At 45.1% G+C, this 17645-nt stretch overlaps 1 protein-coding gene across 1 annotated transcript in view; it reads right to left on the minus strand.

Annotated features, from left to right (window-relative positions):
- DIO2 (iodothyronine deiodinase 2) overlaps nt 1-16034 on the minus strand; it is a 49171-nt gene extending 33137 nt beyond the window's left edge. The window contains exon 1 of the mRNA XM_082275295.1: nt 15803-16034. Coding sequence (XP_082131421.1) covers nt 15803-16024 — 222 coding nt within the window. The 5' untranslated portion in view covers nt 16025-16034. The remainder of the gene's footprint in view (nt 1-15802) is intronic.
- Between the last annotated feature and the right edge of the window lie 1611 nt (nt 16035-17645).

A 17645-nucleotide genomic window follows, 5' to 3' on the forward strand; every position in this document is an offset into this window, starting at 1 on the left:
TCTGTCCCCCATTCAACCCCCCCCTCCACATATGTTGGGGCAGTTTGGGTGGTCTGATGCACCTCCTGGGGTGGGGGCAGGGCGCCATGCTGGCGATGGGGGCCAGGGGGCGCTGCCAGCGACCGGACGATTGACTCTGTGTGTGTTTGGGGGGGGTTGTACCTGGTGGGGGCTCCTGCCAGGGCCCCCCGTCCTGCCTAGGTCTGTCCTTGAGGCTTGGGTTCCCTCCTGGGTCCCTGTAAGCCTCGTGGTGCCGCCATTGTGTTGTAGCCTGTGTGTTTCTATGCACGGCAGCCATGTTTGTGTAGTCCGGCAGTCATTTTACAGTAGTTTGCCATTAAAAATAGCGGCAGCCATGACAGTGGAGCCCTGTGGGCGGCGATTTCGGCGTTGGGAGCCCCTCTTCATCTACTGGTGCTGACTGCTGCATCCTTTCACTTCCTTATCGCCACGTGTGATCGCCACGTGCAGATTATCCTGGTGGCTGCAGGTGCCTGTTTCTGCTGGGTGATGAGTCTGGTGGGGTTCTCTCCCTCTCGGCTAAAGATCACTTGGTGCTTGTGTCTGGCGACTGGGTGGTACTTTCAGCACGGTGGTGGTTGTCCCTTGCAGTGTTTTACACTTTTTGTGGGGTCCCCCTGGTGACTCATGGAGTGTTTGGAGCACTCTCCCCACCTGATCCCGTCTATGAGACTGCGGGACCCTCCGGGTCCCAACCATTCATCGATACACTGATGGCGGTCCTGGAGTCCTTTGTGTCCCGAGTGGAGGTTGCTTTCGGGCGTCGAGCTAGCAAAAAGTGCCTCCGCCTTATCAGATCCTGAATCTGATTCGGCCACTGCGGACGTGGGTCACCCTGCTGGGTCTGCGACCATGCGCCTGGAATTCGGATAGCGAGGATGATTCCTCCATGTCTGCAACTGCACACGAATAGGCGATGGTGGAAGCACTGATTTGTATCTGTGCGTGAGACCTTGAAGATGGAGACTGCAGCTGTGACAGACTATTTTGACAGAATTGATACTAAAGAGTGGGGGCGCCCAAAGCGTCCCCTTGGGGTCTCTAAGCACTTTACTAGGCGTTACTCCTGTGAGGAGTCCCTTATTAAGAAGTGGACTGTTCCACCGGTCTCACGGGGGGAAGAGTACCTTTCTTCCGCAGACTACTAAGGGCAAGGGACCTCATCGTAGACGCAGGCCTTTCTTCTTGGCTCATAAGAAGTTTTTTCATCCCTCGGGGTCGACTGACAAGGGCTCTAAGCCTTTCAGGGCCTCCTCTGGAGGATCCAAAAGAACCTGGTCTGGCTAACTGAGAGAGGGCTTCTCCAGACCCGCAGACAAGGCTCCTTCAGCATGAAGGTGTGCCCTCACCTGTATCGGGTGGGGGGAATGCTTTGCTGGTTTCCGGACCCATGGACTTCCTTGGTGGAAGACGAATGGGTCCACAAATTCATTCGGTCCGGCTAGAAGATCGAGTTTTGCTCTTGTCCCCCGGCAAGGTTCTTTCCTTCCAACTCGCGCCTGTCCCCAGACCGCTTACAGGGTCTGTTTGGGGCGGTACAAGACCTGTTGCACCAAGGGGTGATTGCCCCGGTTCCGACTTCGTAATGTTTTCAGGGGTTTTACTCAAACCTGTTTACAGTTCCCAGGAAGGAAGGGAAGGTGCATCCAATTCTGGACCTCAAGGCGTTGAACTGCTTTGTTTATGTTTTCTGCCTATATTGTCCTACTCCTGTAGGGAGCAATATAACCCAACAGTTATGGAGATCAGAAGCGGTGTCCGTCAATGAACATCAGAGAAATGGATATTGCTGTAAGTCAAAAATCCCATTTTTGTACAGACCAGCCTCGTTTCTCTTTTTCTCGGGTCCCCCGCCGGCGCTTGTGGCTTCCTCCCCTTGACCAGTGCTCCCAATAGCAAGCCACTTGCTATGGGGTCACTGGTGCGTGCTTGCTCTATAAGATACTTAAAACCGCTGCTCTGTCCGCCCCGACTCTGGCTCACTTGCTGTGATGGACAACAGTAGGACCCAATAGCTATTCTATCACTGCTGTCTCAGCCAATGAGGAGTGGGAGTCCCTAGAAGCCGAAGCTCTCATGCATATCGCTGGATTGAGGGGTCTCAGGTGAGTATAGAATGCATGAAGATAAAAAACCTTTAGCTTTTACGACCACTTTGGGGATTACCGTGGATAAATGGAGGTCTATGACTCCCTTTTGGAAGTATAGGTAGCTACCTAAACTGGTTTGACCATGATGTCACTTGAGTAGGAGGGATATATCAATGAGAAAAGAAGTGCACTCTGTGTCTGGTGCGATGACATACTTGATGTAAGGATATACATTTTTTTTTTTTTTGAGAATCAGGAGTAAACAAATCGCGCTAACGCGTTTTGGGGCACTGCCTCCGGAGGCCCTTATTCAGGGCTATTGGTCCGTATTACTGGAGATAGATTGGCTCCATGGTGGTACTTGTGTCTCTGTAAAAAGCCAAACGTTAATAATCTCCAAACGATAAGAGCTCAACAGCTCAGAAATCATCCAATTTGAGCGGGGTGGGCACAACTCAGGGTACCACTGACTTTACTGCCTCCATGTCCTTCACTGGTCATCGAGGAGCAGACATTCCTAGGCAGGCTGTATTTGCATGCAGACCATTCTAGATAACACCCACATGTGATGCTGAGCCTCCATTATCACCTTCACGCCGACCATACGCAAATAAGCAGTCTCACTAGACTGGGCCTTTTTTCCGTGGGGCAGCATGTTTGCGTATCTATATTTGTGATAGGAGCGCACCACACGGCGCATTCCCAGCATAGAGACTGGGGTCTCACAGAAAGCCCCCGGGCCCCACATTAACGATCGGGACCCAGATCTCCAGATTCTGGGTCACCTGATTGCTGTGATAGTTTCTCATTGGATATCACAGTGATCAGTCACTGTGAAGCCCGCCCCTGTGTTTTCTTTATCTGTAAATGGAGGAGAGAGATGCAAAAAAAAAAGTGTGTAAAAAAAATAAATAATAAAAAAAATACCTAGATCAAGGTTTGATCTAGGTCAGTGCCAGGGTTAGTTTTTGGGTCAAGGTCAGGGTCAAGAATCGGGCCAATATTTTTATTTATTTTTTTTTAATTATTTTTTTGTTTTTAGTGTGAGTGTCAGTTAGAGGGAGATTTACTAAAACTGGTGCACTCAGAATTTGGTGTAGCTGTGCATGGTAGCCAATCAGCTTCTAACTTCAGCTTGTTCAATTAAGCTTTGGCAATAAAATCTGGAAGCTGATTTGTTTCCATGCAGAGTTGCGTGTGTTTTAGGTAGGATAAAAAAAAGCAAAATGGGCACTATTGTTTTTGGGCTGTACGAGTACAAACAATGTATCGTTACGATTGTCAGGAGCAGGAGAATCTAATTTGGGTTGTTCTTTGGTGGAAGGTTATGGTAGTAGGAAGAAATATACAACTAAATTAAAAAAAAAAAAAAAAAAAAAAATATTTTTTTTTTTTTTTTTACTATTTTGGGCCAGTTTTCCTTTTGATAAAACCAAATAAAAAAAAAAAAATCTGAAGATTTTCATTACTATTTACCACCAAGTAGAAGCCCAATTTGTCCTGAAAAAAATGTGCCATAATCCACATGGATGCACAAAGTAGTGGTACGATATGTACGGTTTTACAAACACATGTCAAAGCTTCAAAATTGTGCTTAGGCATTTAGATTTGTTTTACCCTTAGGCGCAAAGGGGTTAATAAAAAAAAAAAACTCAAATCCGTTGAATGAAACGGGCCATATCCTTGACATCCTCCCAGCCAGAAATGAGGCAGGGCTCTATCTGACTTGCTGCAACTTCTAATGCACATGGTGAGAAGCTCACAGTGTGCAGTGAAATCAGAGTAAGCCATTTCAGTCCAGGAGAGGAGCCGGTACAACTGTGCAAGACTGAATAGAAGGACGGAGGTCAGATTAAATATTTTGAGATTGTGAAAATTCACAATGTAGCTTAGTATCTATCTCCTATAATGTTCCATTTAATATAAAACTGCTGCTTAATTCAATTTTAACATTTTAGTAAATAAAATAAAAAATTATATGATTAATAAAAAAAAATCACTAACTTATATTCTAGATTGGCAGAAGAAGGTAGAACGGCACAGTCACTATTGATAAGGAATCTATTTGCCCTTTTTGTACAATGCTGTGCATGCCGACTGCACTCTGGACTGAAAGGTTATACTGGTTGTTTTTGCTCTTATCATTGTGTAATGGATCTTATCTATCTGAACTGTTTCCCATTGGGCAAGGGTTTAATATACAGGGCTGGCTTTTTATAGAAACAGACGTTCCACTGAGAGATGACTGCATGTTGCTTTATAAGAGTGATTTGGCTGGCTGCATTTTTTTCCATGAGGTTAGCGGTTGGTTGTGCCCAAAACCAAAACTGCTGTCTTTTCACTTGAGAAAGACAATTGAAATGAACTATGCTAGAAGCGTAAAGCCAAGCCAAATTCTCCCTCTCTCCATAACTGCCGTCCAAGTTTCACAGCTCCGTACAGTAACCGCGCTGATGCTGCCAGCGTGTCTGCGATTCTTCCCATCAGCAGTTTTTATATTGCCATCACACTATGGTACAGCGCAATGCACTTCACCCGTTTCCACTGTTTCTGGTATAGGGCACGTCTTTACATCGTAGAGTGTCTATTATGAGGTCTTGGATTAACCAGCATGGTGCACCTGTGCTCATTAAGACCCCTTCAGCACTGGTGTGCTTTTGCTGTGCTAAAACGCACTTTTCCAATACAACAAAAGCCTATGAAAACTTTTCTCTTTAAATCATATTTAACTGTTCACATTACTGCACTGTGGGTGCACTGTGTTTTGAAAAATCCTACATGCAGCATCTTTTGTGCAGTTTTTCATAAGTCCATTGAGAATGTATCAAAAACGCATGAAAAATGCACTGCATCTTTGTTTTTTATTTCGTTTTTTTTTAGATGCATGCTGGGAGTCAGGAAACCAGAAAACTCACCTGAAACACATTTTTTAGGTGCACCAATTTAATAGGACTCTAAAGCCGAACGCCAGGAATTACAAAAAAAAAAATGACCCTTGCAGTGGATTACCCCCCGTCTCTCTTGCACTGCTAGGGTTAAATTCTCTTTAAGGGGTAAGTTCACTTACTAATTAACACAATTCACTTCCCCACACCCTGGTCACCGCTGTACTTACCCCTGTGCAAGGCCGCTGATAAGGCAGCACAGCCAGTCCTGTACTGGGCCCAGGCCTCATCAGTTAAAAAGGGGGGCATGGGCACCTGCGAGTGCCAGGAGTACTGCCTTATTGCTGACACTTGTGAGTCTTGTGCAGTGCTTCCAGCTTTTACTTTTTCTTTTCTTCCTCTGGCTGCACTGCAGGGGGATCGGCTTTAATATCTGCACCCCTTTCCCCGTTTTTTTATCCTAATGTATATAATGTATTAAGTTGAAAAACCTTCTGACTTTACAACCACATTAACACTAGTGATCAGGTGTAATGCTTACATTGTTCCTTCCTGGCAGGCTCCCTCATATACAAGGTGCTCTGGGCTACATTCACATGAAGACTTCATCAAGTATAATGCAGAACCATGTCCCCTGCATTGTACGTAATTGGAGGATGGGGAGGGTCCACCCACAATCCAGAAGAGATCGCTGGAGTAAGGCAAGAATTACTACTAAGGTCCGGTTCACACTGCTGCAACTTTCGGCATGACTTGTGTGATCCCGGACTTGCGGGTATTGAGCATGAGTGTGCACCACCAGTGGCTCGCTCCCGCTGTGATTTTGCGCAGCGGGAGCCAATCAGCAGGTCCCGCGGACCTGCTGATCGTTTGGTACACAGGCAGAATGTCAGTCTGTCTGTGTAAACAAGGCAGATTGCCGTTCTGTCAGTACAGAAGGCATGGATCCTGTGTCTCTGCAAAGCAGGGGGATCGATCCATGCCTTCCTTTGGTAAAAGCACCTCCCACTCTACACTAAAACACTGGCTAGGCACACAGTTAACCCTTTTATTGCCCCTGATGTTAACCCCCTTCCCTGCCAGTGTGATTAGTACAGTGACAGTGCATGTTTAGCACTAATCACTGTATTAGTGTCACTGGTCCCCAAAAAAGTGTTAGTATCCCGACTGTCTACTGCAATATCGCAGTCCCGCTATAAGTAGCCGATCGCCGCCATTACTAGTAAAAAACTAAAATAAAAATTCCATAAATATATCCCATAGTTTGTAGATGCTATAACTTTTGCGCAAACCAACCAATATATGCTTATTGGTATATTTTTTTACCAAAAATCTGTAGCACAATATACTGTATGTTGGCCTAAATTTACGAAGAAATTTCATTCTCTACATTTTTTTATTGGATGTGTTTTATAGCAGAAAGTAAAAATTGCCCCCCCCCCCCCCCAAAAAAAAATTGTTGGTTGTTTTTTGTTTATAGCTCATAAAAAAAAAAGCAGAGGGGATCAAATACCACCAAAAGAAAGCTCTATTTGTTTCAAAAAAAGGACAAATATTTTATTTAGGTAGAGCGTCGCATGACCGCACAATTTTCAGTTTAAGTAATGCAGTGCCATATCGCAAAAAATGGCCTGGAGTAAATCTTCCGGAGCTGAAGTTGTTAACAGAAGTCAATTCAAGTCGTGCCAAAGTCGGACCAAAAGTAATGCAGGAACCTTTTTCTAAGTCAGAGCGACTCAAGACTCTCCTATAAAAACTGTTCTATTGCACCTAATGGGGTGCGACATGCGCTTTCAAAGTTGGAGCGCATGTCGCACCACTATAAACTGGGCCTTATTCCTCATCCCCTAGAGGTAATAAGCATTTATTGCATGCTCTGCAGTAAGAAGGGGAGGAGGGACTAAAGGTAGTTTTTCTTTTTTTGGCTTTAAAGTAGATGTAGCCATATACTGGGTGACATTTAGTTAACGCCAAGTGCACCTTCGCGCACAGTACATCATAATCAATTTTCATGTCTTTTTTTTGTTCCAATGCTACATCTACATGTCGATCCTGTAGCCTCTTTGCATCCTCTTCCTGTTTAAACCCCCCCCCCCCCCCCTGTTTGAAGCAATGGCTGGATGGCTTTTTTTTGGATGAGTTTTCAAATGGTGACACCAGTAGGTCTTGCTTGCAAGACATGAGACTTGTAGTCTCCATTACAAGCCAGTGTGAAAGGGTGATAATGCAGAAGCACAATAGGGAGACAGAGTAAGAGTGTTGTCACCCTTTAACTGGAAGTGCCTAAACCGGGAACCTCATGGCAAGATCAACAGGGATTATTTTATTGAAAGCTGCCGGTTTATTAATAAAAATGGCTTTTGAAATCACATTAGCTTATTGTAGTTATATCAGATTTTAGTGTATGTCTTTTTTTTTACATTTGTTGAGCAGGATAGTAGCAGTCTATACTCCTAGCAGCATACAGGTCCAGGCGCACTGCGCAGTGCAAACCAGCGAGAAAGCACAGCCTTGCAAAACGTCTTTGCCTGGCGACCGCATAATGAGCTGGAAATGTTCCCTCCGCTATGGAGACACACCTGTATAAGCTACAAATCTGTATTGGGAATACGGCATAAAATAAAGCGTGTTATTCTTGGGAAAATGTTACATTGCAGCGAGTACCTTTTGTGTGGAAATGAAGGCTAAACTGTCTGCGGCTTTGTGGTAACGGATTGTTCTGGTCGCATTGCCGCTTGTCCCCTCCGTAGGCCCAGGCTGAGATTTTCCTGCAAACGAGCCCGCGCTGTTTTTTTTTTTTTTTTTTTCCTATAATGTAACGCAGACGGCTCTGCCCAAGGGGAGCTCTTGCACAGCTGGCAGGTTCAGCACGGTTTATGTGTTCCCTGGAGACACCCTGGATCTCACCCATTAACAAATGCCAAGATATTACTCGAAAACAGAGTCACCGCTCCACCCATGCTCCAGCACTTTATGAGCCAGTTTCTTTTTATTTTTTTATTTTTTTCATTTTGACCTTATTCAGCAATAATGTAATAAACACACAGTATCTCAAAGTCCAAGGTAGGAAGCCATAATCGTGCCAAGCAGACGTGTTATCTCTTTACCCTCCAATGCCGCCAGTTTGGGGAAGTTAACAATTCAGTCTCTCCATTTCTTTTCCACTATAGTAAAATTATGCTCCAGTGATACCAAAACACCAAGAACCAGCGCAGCGTTTGTGGCGTGTCGGTACGGGCTGGGACCACATGATATTGGCATGCAGTATGAATCTGTCTTGTCCATTGTGCGGTTTGCACGCACACACACACCGGCTGAGGATGAATGAACTTTCTTGCCTGCCACTCGGTGCTCCGCAGTCTAATGAAGCTGGTTTGGCAGCGTTTTGTGAAGTTCAGCTGTGTGACGGGACGCTCAGAGCCAGAGATCCGGAACTCTCCCAATTACATGGGAACTTCACGAACCTTACAGGGATGCCGAAACATTCTGTGCTTCAGTTTGCAGATCTGTGTGGAGCTTCAATGAACTCAGCAGAACCCAGTAGATGTGCTGATTGTTTGTCCAAGTGCCGTGTTATGGTTTCGGTCTGTCCCCCTTCATGTCTCGTACTTCTAGTTCAGCACACACAAATGTTTCCATTAATGAAGCTTGCCAGACACATGCATCTAGACACCCTGCCCAAACTGGGATAGGTTGTGTATGCCAATTTAGTGACACACCGAGCAGATTTTCAGCCCCAATTTATTTTACTTGTAATTTGAGCATGTGGCTCATCTACTTTGTACGTTGCTCCCTGCGTTGTTGAATAAGTAAGTGAACCTTTTACATCCAGGCACATTTGCTACTGTAAGGCAGTGTAAGAAAATAATTTTCCAGTTCATTGACTATTATTGGGGGAGAAAAATGCCCCTTACATTGGTGGTCAACTGGAAGAATTCTCCTTATATTGGTGGCCACTTCAAAAGAATGCTCCCTTTACAGATTGCCTCCCTTACAGACAGTTGAAAAGTAACTAATTAGAGCTAGAGATCGCACTGGAAGGGTTAAAATGGTTGCTAATAGTTAAAGGGTGGTTTCACCGGTAAGTGGTGGTGCTGATCTCCCTTAGGATGTTCGGGCTGGTACCTTACTGATACGACGGAGCCGTCGCTTCAGTAGAACCAATGCTTGAATGAAAAGGAATGAGCGCCTGGTGTCAAAAATAATGCAACACCTAGTGGGAGAATACAATTGTTTATTGAAAGTGTGAGAATTTTCAGATCGAGCCAACATGTTTCGGGGGCACTGCCACCCCCTTTTTTAGGGCTGTTGGTATGTGCTAATGGGGATGGAGGGACTCTGCGGTAGTACCAGATTCTTTGGGATGGCAAATCCCGGGTAGTGAAATGCAAAGACAAAGGCATTTTGCATCTCCGTTAGCACATACCAACAGTGCTGAAGAAGAGGAAGGCAGTTTCCACAAAACGCGTTGGCTCGATTTGTACATTCTCACATTTTCAATAAATTATTGTATTCTACCACCAAGAGTTGCATTTTTTACTGCAGTGGCCGAAGTGTGATCATTGCTCATTGGACCCAATGGATAATTTAGAAGCCTAATTTATAGACCTGTTACAAAAGAGGTAATACACATGTCTATAAAATTGAAGATTACACTGCCCTGAGAAGACAGGAGGTGCCAGTAAACACCGGGCAGTGCCTGTTAATTGTTCTTACAAACACTTTCTGGTGATTTCCAAGGTAGGAGCACATGACACAGTTTGGGTTAAGGTGCCAATAGACAATGGACAGCGCCTGGTCACACATCAGTGGTGGAACTATCAGGGTCATACTTTTGACTGGGCCCTGGCGTACAATCACTGTGAGGGGCGCTGTGGGACCATAAGGCTCGGTTCACACTACTTTGTCCCCAATGTCCTGTGACTTGTTTGCAATTTTCTTGAGACTTCCTTGTGACTTGCTTGCAACTTTAGTGATTTAAAGTGTTCCTAAACCCACAAAAGTAAAATCAGTCTGTATATGCAGTAAAGCATGCTTGTATACTCAGTGTGGAACCTTAGGATTAATCCTCTGCATTGTGTAAAAAGACTGTTTGATTGTGTTTTAATCCTCCCCATCTTCCACTGTCCCCAAGCCATCTCCTTATAAGACAGAGCCTTTGGAGTCAGTTTGGTGTGTATTGCTAGAGAATTTTTTTTTCTTTTTCTTGGGAGAGTGCATGTGATCAGCACAGGGCCAATAAGCACTGTCCAGACAGAGGGTCAGGGACAGGGTACCTGCAGCCTCATAGGACAGTGAGAGTAGAATGAAAACTCCTCCTACAAGCTTTAACCAGACACTGATAGAAGTCACAAGACTGCTATATACTACTGATGAGAATAGGTATTTAACAGTTTATATTTACTAAAGTAATTGCATTTCCATCATTTGTGTACTGTGGGAGACCAGATATAGTGAATGCAGGCTCCTGGGTTTAGTAACACTTAAACAATGCAGTCTATGGCACTAAAATCACACCAAATTGGCAGAAAAGTAGTGTAGGAACCTTTTTGTTTTTTTTGTCGATTTAACTTGAGTTCCATTGAATGTGTTTTGACCTGTCATGCGACTTTGTGTCACCGTGTGAACCGGATTTTGTTAAGGACCCCGCCATGGGAGTAAATGGCCCCTGAGAACAGTGGCAAGGGCCCTGGGCTTGAAGGGAAGGGCCCCTGGACCAGAGGAAAGAGCCCTGGGTCTCCGGGAAAGGTGCCCGGCGATCAGGCGGCCCTTCATGGTTTCTTGCACTGGGGTCCTGAAGGTTAGAATTATGCCCTTGTCACACATAGTCCGACCCTCAGTATTATTTTACAAATGCTCATGCAAGGCAGGGTCGCACTGCTCATGAGGCCAGTTATGCAGCACTCATTGAAGCATTGTGAGGGATGGTGCTGAAGTTGGAGTGTCAAAAGCAGCATTTTTGGCCGTCTGAACCATAACAGCAATGCAATGCAGCCTGGCCATCTACGCCCTTGCAACCAGTGTTGTTGCACAGTATTGACCACCAGTAACTTGGCAACTAATGATGGAGGGTGAAACAAATGGCCTTCACAGGTGGCATCCTCCCCTTGTGTGGCTCTGATACAAGGTATACACATACTACATGCCCTGTGTACTTTCCTGGCAGCCAGCTTTCTACAAGATGTGTACAGGGGTCCACAGTTTGGTGCTCTCCATATGAGAAGCTTTCTGATGATTTCCCAGGAAGGAGCACTTAACACAGTTCATATCAGGTGCCAATAAACATTGGACAGGCCTGGCCAGACACGCATGGTCCCAACCGCCCTACCTCCTGGTGACTGTTCTTATAAACGCTCATCATACAAACACAGCATACGCGTACTGCATGTCCTGTATGGTTTGCTGACAGCTCAGCATTCTCTGTCATACAAAATTTGTACATGGGTGCCGGGGATATAGTTTGGTTCTTTTTATATAAGTGTTACTTTTTGACAAAGTTTTTTAGTATCTGAATTCACGTGTACTTATTATCTGTACAACAAACACTCTGATTTTGGTATGAGAATGCACATGTATGTACTTTTTTGACATTTGATGTCTATCTACGACTCAAGCCCTCCCCATGTTGTAAGCACATCCTGAACATATGGAATTGTGTGCTGGGGGTATAGAATTTCTGCACATCTGCCTTGCCATCACATTAACAAATTATCTTCATAAAAAATACTCTGTTGTATTGTTCGGTTCGTTTACATTTCTCATGATATTTGACTACCCATCCTGATCTGCTAAATGGTTATATTTGGAATCAATCCGCACTCTGTTCATATGTCAACAGTTTCCTGAGCTGTGAGAAGCTGCCAGCAGAGGGCATCATTGAGGTACTTTGCCCCTGTGCCAAGCTACAGGTGCTTCAATGACTTGTGCCCAGGATTGTTTCTATCAACACAGAGTTACAGATCTCCTCCTCTAACCTGCAGAGAAAAACTCTGCGTAGGTTTAAAGGGCCATACCATTGGTTGGGGGTGGACAAGCCTGGGGCATTTCCACAGCTTCCGACCTTCATGAAATATGATAAACGTGGTGTATTAACACAAAACAAGTCTTTATATGCCAGTTTAGTCAACAAAGAGGTCAGACGAAGTGCAAAGTCACATTTCAATTCAGAAGTCCAATCATAAAGATGAAACTGGGTTACCGCACTTTGTGAAGAAGATTTATCCAATACGTTGAAACTCTGGGCAAGAACGGCACACAAGATGCAGTTTGTCACTAGGGCTTTTTTTTTTTTTTTTTTTTGTCCTGAGTTCTCCCTGCGACATAGTTATATTGCCTCTTGATTCCTGCCAGTAGATGTTTTTTCCATCTTCCTGTAACAAGCCAAGCTGTCCAGCAAAAGTGACAGTTACAGGGATTGGGACGAACCATAGAACACTGCTAAGGGGGGGTTCATAAAAGTCTGCTTCTGTTCTGTAGAATTTTAGTTGTTTTTTTTTCCCAAACCAAATAAAACTGTTATATTTAATTTTAAAAGTATTAGCTATAGTTGAGCTTTAATTGTTTTTGTTTAGTACTTAGAATCCATTTCAAACCCACACATCCACCTAGGGCTGGCCATACACTCTTAGATTTCTTAACAAGTGTTGATTTCCCCATCCTCACTAAACAAGAGTGGCTGGACAAACCTCTGGCTGAAGGCTGTTGAAGTCTGACAGCTGGTGGCTGTCAGAATACCCAAACAGCGGCTGCAGTCACTGTTTGGTCGACAGTTTTCTTCCTAGCTTCTTTAATTTCAGAGCAAAGGATGTCGGGTGGAGTGGTGCCAATGGAGCCACCCACAGCTTAAATTCCTGGTGAACTAGACAGAATTTGCGCTGCATGTAGGCAGCTTTAAGCTTCCAGCAGGGCCACTGACAGTTAGAATTTTAGGACTAAAATTTCACAGGAATTAGTCAAAATTCTAACCATTAGTGACCGTGCTTGCAGCACCCATCTCAAACTTATTTAAAAAAATCTTAGGAGCTTGGTAGAAAATTGTCGACCACACAGTGACTGCAGCTAAATGGCTTCAGTCACTGTTCAGGCTCTCTGAAAGCTCCAGACACGGCTGTCAATAGCCAACAGAAGAGATTCAGCCATTCACACTGTTTAGTGGGGATGTGGCAATTAAGTGATTGGTAAGTGGGTACGGCCAGCTTAAAAAGAGAAGTATGGGAATTTTTTTTTAATCCTACTGGATGCAGCATCAGTATGATGATGCATCTGTGCCCCACCGGCTCTAAGGCTGAGAACCAAACGATCAAACACAGCTAATCGCTTGGTTCTCAGAGCTCCCTGAGTCAGCCACTGGCTCTCTACTCTGCCCACCCACACTCAATGGATCGCTGGGCTGTGGAGGGGGCGGGAGCGGGCGGGTAGGGGGAGAGGCTGAGCCAGGTGCCAGTCCAGGAATGTGGGCAGATCCTGACAATATGGTCGCTATTTTTCCCGAGCCTGGACTGGCTCTGTGACATCAGCTGACAGTAGGCTTCATACTTGGATTGAAATTCAGCCAGGTCGGCAGGGACCAATCAAATTTCAATCCATGTATGGGCACCCTGGTTCTTCACAAGTCAATCCATCGACTTTTGTGTACAACTAACTAGCCTGTTGGGTTTTTCCCTAACAATCTTTGCCATTGGCTATAGCCGGCAACACTGGTCATTGTTTACTGCCAGCAGGGAAGTCTCCTTGCTGGCAGAACATCATAGCGCTGCAGGAGGGATTGCCAATGTTGATGGGGATTCCACTCATTTTCTTTCCTTCCAACTGTGGTGAAAGGAACGAAAATTGCATAATCTAAGATTCCCTCGTCCACCGGTAGTCAACGCTGCTGTGTGATTTCATTGTAGGACGAACAGCATTGTCGCTGAGTTACAGGAAGTGTCAAATGAACAGATCTACTGGCAGGATCGACAGGTAGTAAACCTATGTTACAGGGAGGACTTGGAAAAACAAACTGACAAAATGCATCATAAATTTTTATTTCTGCCCCGAGGTCCTCTTTAAAAAATGTTACCTAGTGCCACTTGTAGCAACCAATCATCACCTAACCGCTCTGGCTGCAGTAATGCAAAACTAGGTTGGTAGGTGTATGACACTGGTCTATTAAGCAATCTTGTCCCTGTATGGGGCTTACTGTATTAGGTTCCGTGCAGCTTTAATGAGATGAACTGACTAATGATGTGAATGTCCCCATTCCTGCACCGTCCCCTCCCCCCAATAAATATCACCCCAGCTGCTCTCTCCTCGCCTTTCCCAGGCACCCACTAATCCTTTCCAGCATTTCGGAGGTGCTCGTTGTCTGTTTAGAGCACGCGGGACACACATGGTGCAAGGGGTAAAACATCCGCTTAGCTCCACATGACAGTCTTGTCTTAACAATCTGCACGAGTAGTTATCAAAGCAGCGGGGAAAACAAAAAAAAACGCAATTAAAAAAAGCAGAGCTGGAGTCACGGCACTCATCACAAACTACTTATTACATAAACTACACATTCCTCCGGGCAATGAGCTGCCTTTTATGCCTAATAGCCCAAGGAATGTACAATCTCTGCTCAGCGGAGGGAATGCTGATTATTATTATTATTATAATGTCGAGAGTTTTATGTGTCACTGTGGCTTTAACGTGCATTCTCATCTTTTGTGTAGCTGCTGCTACAGAGGGAAAGAGCCCATCAGGAGCACCTGGGCTCACGTGTATATAACCGGAACTCCGCACTCTTCTATGATTTTTTTGTTGTTTGATGGTCACTGCTTAGGTGTGAGTATAGAGCAAGGTCATACATGGTGAGATCTGGTGGTGGTGAGTGATCACTTGACAGCCGCAGTGCCTCTGTCCTGTCCCATAAATGCAGCTCATGAGCATTGAAATATTCTTACCCTTCTCTCTGTTGGAGGGGAAGTAATGCTGCTGTGCAGAGATTTTCCTGAATGCTGGTAAATCTCTGCAGTAACAACCATTTTATCACAACTGTCTATCTTCTCTTTTGCTTTTACCACCTAAGCTATGTGACCACACCATGGATGCCAAGTGTGCACAACAACTGCCCCATAAATGTATTCAGCCAGCTCGTAAAAGATTTCACTTTTCACCTGGTAGCCATCAGCACAGCTCCGTCATCCATAAAACACTGTACTGAACTACTGTCCACTGCACTATATGTTCAGTCTATCTCTATATCATAACGATTATCAGTTACCATATAATGTCTTCCTTTTTACACTGACACAGTACAATGTTTGTTAAAACTATTGAGTTAATTTACTAAAGGCAAATAGACTGTGAACTTTTGCAAGTGCAGGTGCCCCAGATCTGCGTAAATGAGGGGTAGCTCTGCTGACTTCCATCATCCAATCATGTGCAAGCAAAAATGCATTTTTTTTTTCTTGCCTTGCATGTGATTGGGTAATCTAACCTCTGGAGAAACTGCACTTGCAAAGTACACGGTCTATTTGCCTTTAGTAAATCCACCCCAATATTTCAATCTTTGCATTTATTTATGTCTGTTGATCATAAGTGAAAGCTTGCAATGGAAAAAAACAGGAATGTTGCTTGTAAAATGAGGCACCTGTGTGAGAAAGCTCTGACAGAAGCAGCTTTTCCCCTTCTTCTGTACTGCCCACTACTGTCTGGATATCCTCTGGTTTATTTTGGCTGCTGTGGGACTAGTATGGGGAATGGCTCCTTCCGTCACAGCCTTCTCACACAGGTGTTCTGCAACTTTCCCTTTAAAAGTGGCGCCCTTTTTTTTCATTCCCCGCTTACCTGTTTGTAGGCGTCCAATAGGAAGCTGTTCCAAACACAGCGCAGTCCTTCAGGGGTGAGCATCCGGCGCCACTGACCCTGGCTGGATTTGGACCGGTTCAGCTGTAGGAGCACGTGCTTCACCAACACGACAGAGTCATAGAGAGCGAGGAAGAGGCAGTTTGAAAAGAAGCCGGGCAGGATCTGCAGAGTGATCAACAGGTCCACGCTAAGCAGACCCATGTTGGCAGCGTGGCAGCACCTCCCTCCCCTTCTGTGCCCTCGGTGCTGCCTCTCTCTACCTGCCCCCCTCTTCCTTCATTCAAGGGGAATGAATGTCTTGCAGTATAATAGTGGGAAGCTGCTAGGACAGGTGTCTGCACGCTGCTCTGCTTCTAGTAAAAACTTCAGCTGGTCTTTCATCACTCAAAAAGTTTGCAAAAAAAGAAAAAAAAAGTTTCTGAGAAGCTGCAGAGACCAAGGTGGACTGTGTGACCTGCACTGTCCCCCCTCACTCTACCTCTGCCTTCCTGTCTCTGCCTCTCTCCGCTATCTCTTTTTGTCCCTAGATCTCCCCTCTGCCTCCCTCCCCTCTCTGTAGCCCTTTTATACAGTCCCAGGCTAATTGCTGCAATAAGAGAAATGAAAAACCCTAATCTTGCCTGTGATCTGCTGTTTGACGTCAGGGTAGGAGAGGGCATTAGTTTGGCTGGGGATGCTCTGAATAGGGAAAGAGCTGCTCAAAAAACTTGCAAGGCGGGACTTTCTTATTAAAGGAGAGGATAAAACCGACTCCTCCCTCCATGCATCTCGCAGTCCTGAACAACTTGCAGGCAGCTGGCACGCTGTACCTGACGAGGGAAAGAGGTTGGCTGCAGGAGGGGGGATCACCTGTGTGCCCTGCCACTAGGTGTGAACCTCAGGCAATCTGCCTGCAGCTCATGCAGGACACTGGTTGGAGCTGAGCTGCTCCTACTCATTACTACTGGGCTTTGCAAAAACTTCCACTTGCTTTGGGTCAGTTAAAATGTATTAAACCCAAAAGCAAAAATGTTGCAGCTTACCAATTCTGAGAGGGTTGAGGAAAAAAATGTTAAGACTGACAGGATTGTGTACAATGGTCAGCTTTTATTCATTTATGTAAAACCTTCGGGACACTCTAAGACAGAAAGCGTGTTACTGGCTGGATCACCATGTGAAAATAAACAGAAATGAAGCCTAAAAAACCTAATGCAGCCACTATGTTTAAAGTGATTCTAAAGGTAAAATAAAAACAAACCTGTTATACCTATCTGTTTTGTGTAATGTGTTTGCACAGAGCAGCCCTGATCCTCCTCTTCTTGAGTAGCCATCCAGTGCTCTTTGCTCCAACCCCACCCCCCTCACCCTGCGCTCAGTGCCCCCATAGCAGCCTGCTTGAAATGTGGGCACTCACGTGTGCTCGCTCCCAAGCTGGCCCTGTGTGCCCCTAAGACACACAGCAAAACTCAGCCCTGCCCTGCTCCCTTGTCACTGGCTGTGATCAACAGCAGCAGGATCCAATGGCTCCCTCTGCTGTGTTTGAGGCAATTAGGAGAGAGAGTAACGCTGCCTTCATACACATTGCTGCATTGAGATAGGGCTCAGTTAAGTATTTAGGGGGAACTTGGGGTGAAGCTGTTTGTAGAAGGTTTTTACCTTAATGCATAAAACCACTTTTATGGATTTGCAAACTGCAAAATGTTACATTTGTAAAGGTTTAAGAAACTTTAAGTACGCTAATCTGGTTTTCTCATAGATTATGGGTGAGCTTATTTGAAACTGTGCTTTAAAGAACTGAAAAATATTTAAAGCGTACAAAAGCTGAGAACGAAAATGTTCTTAG

This window comes from Pelophylax lessonae, assembly GCF_965119305.1.
Source record: "Pelophylax lessonae genome assembly, chromosome: 13".
Classification (NCBI taxonomy): domain Eukaryota; kingdom Metazoa; phylum Chordata; class Amphibia; order Anura; family Ranidae; genus Pelophylax; species Pelophylax lessonae.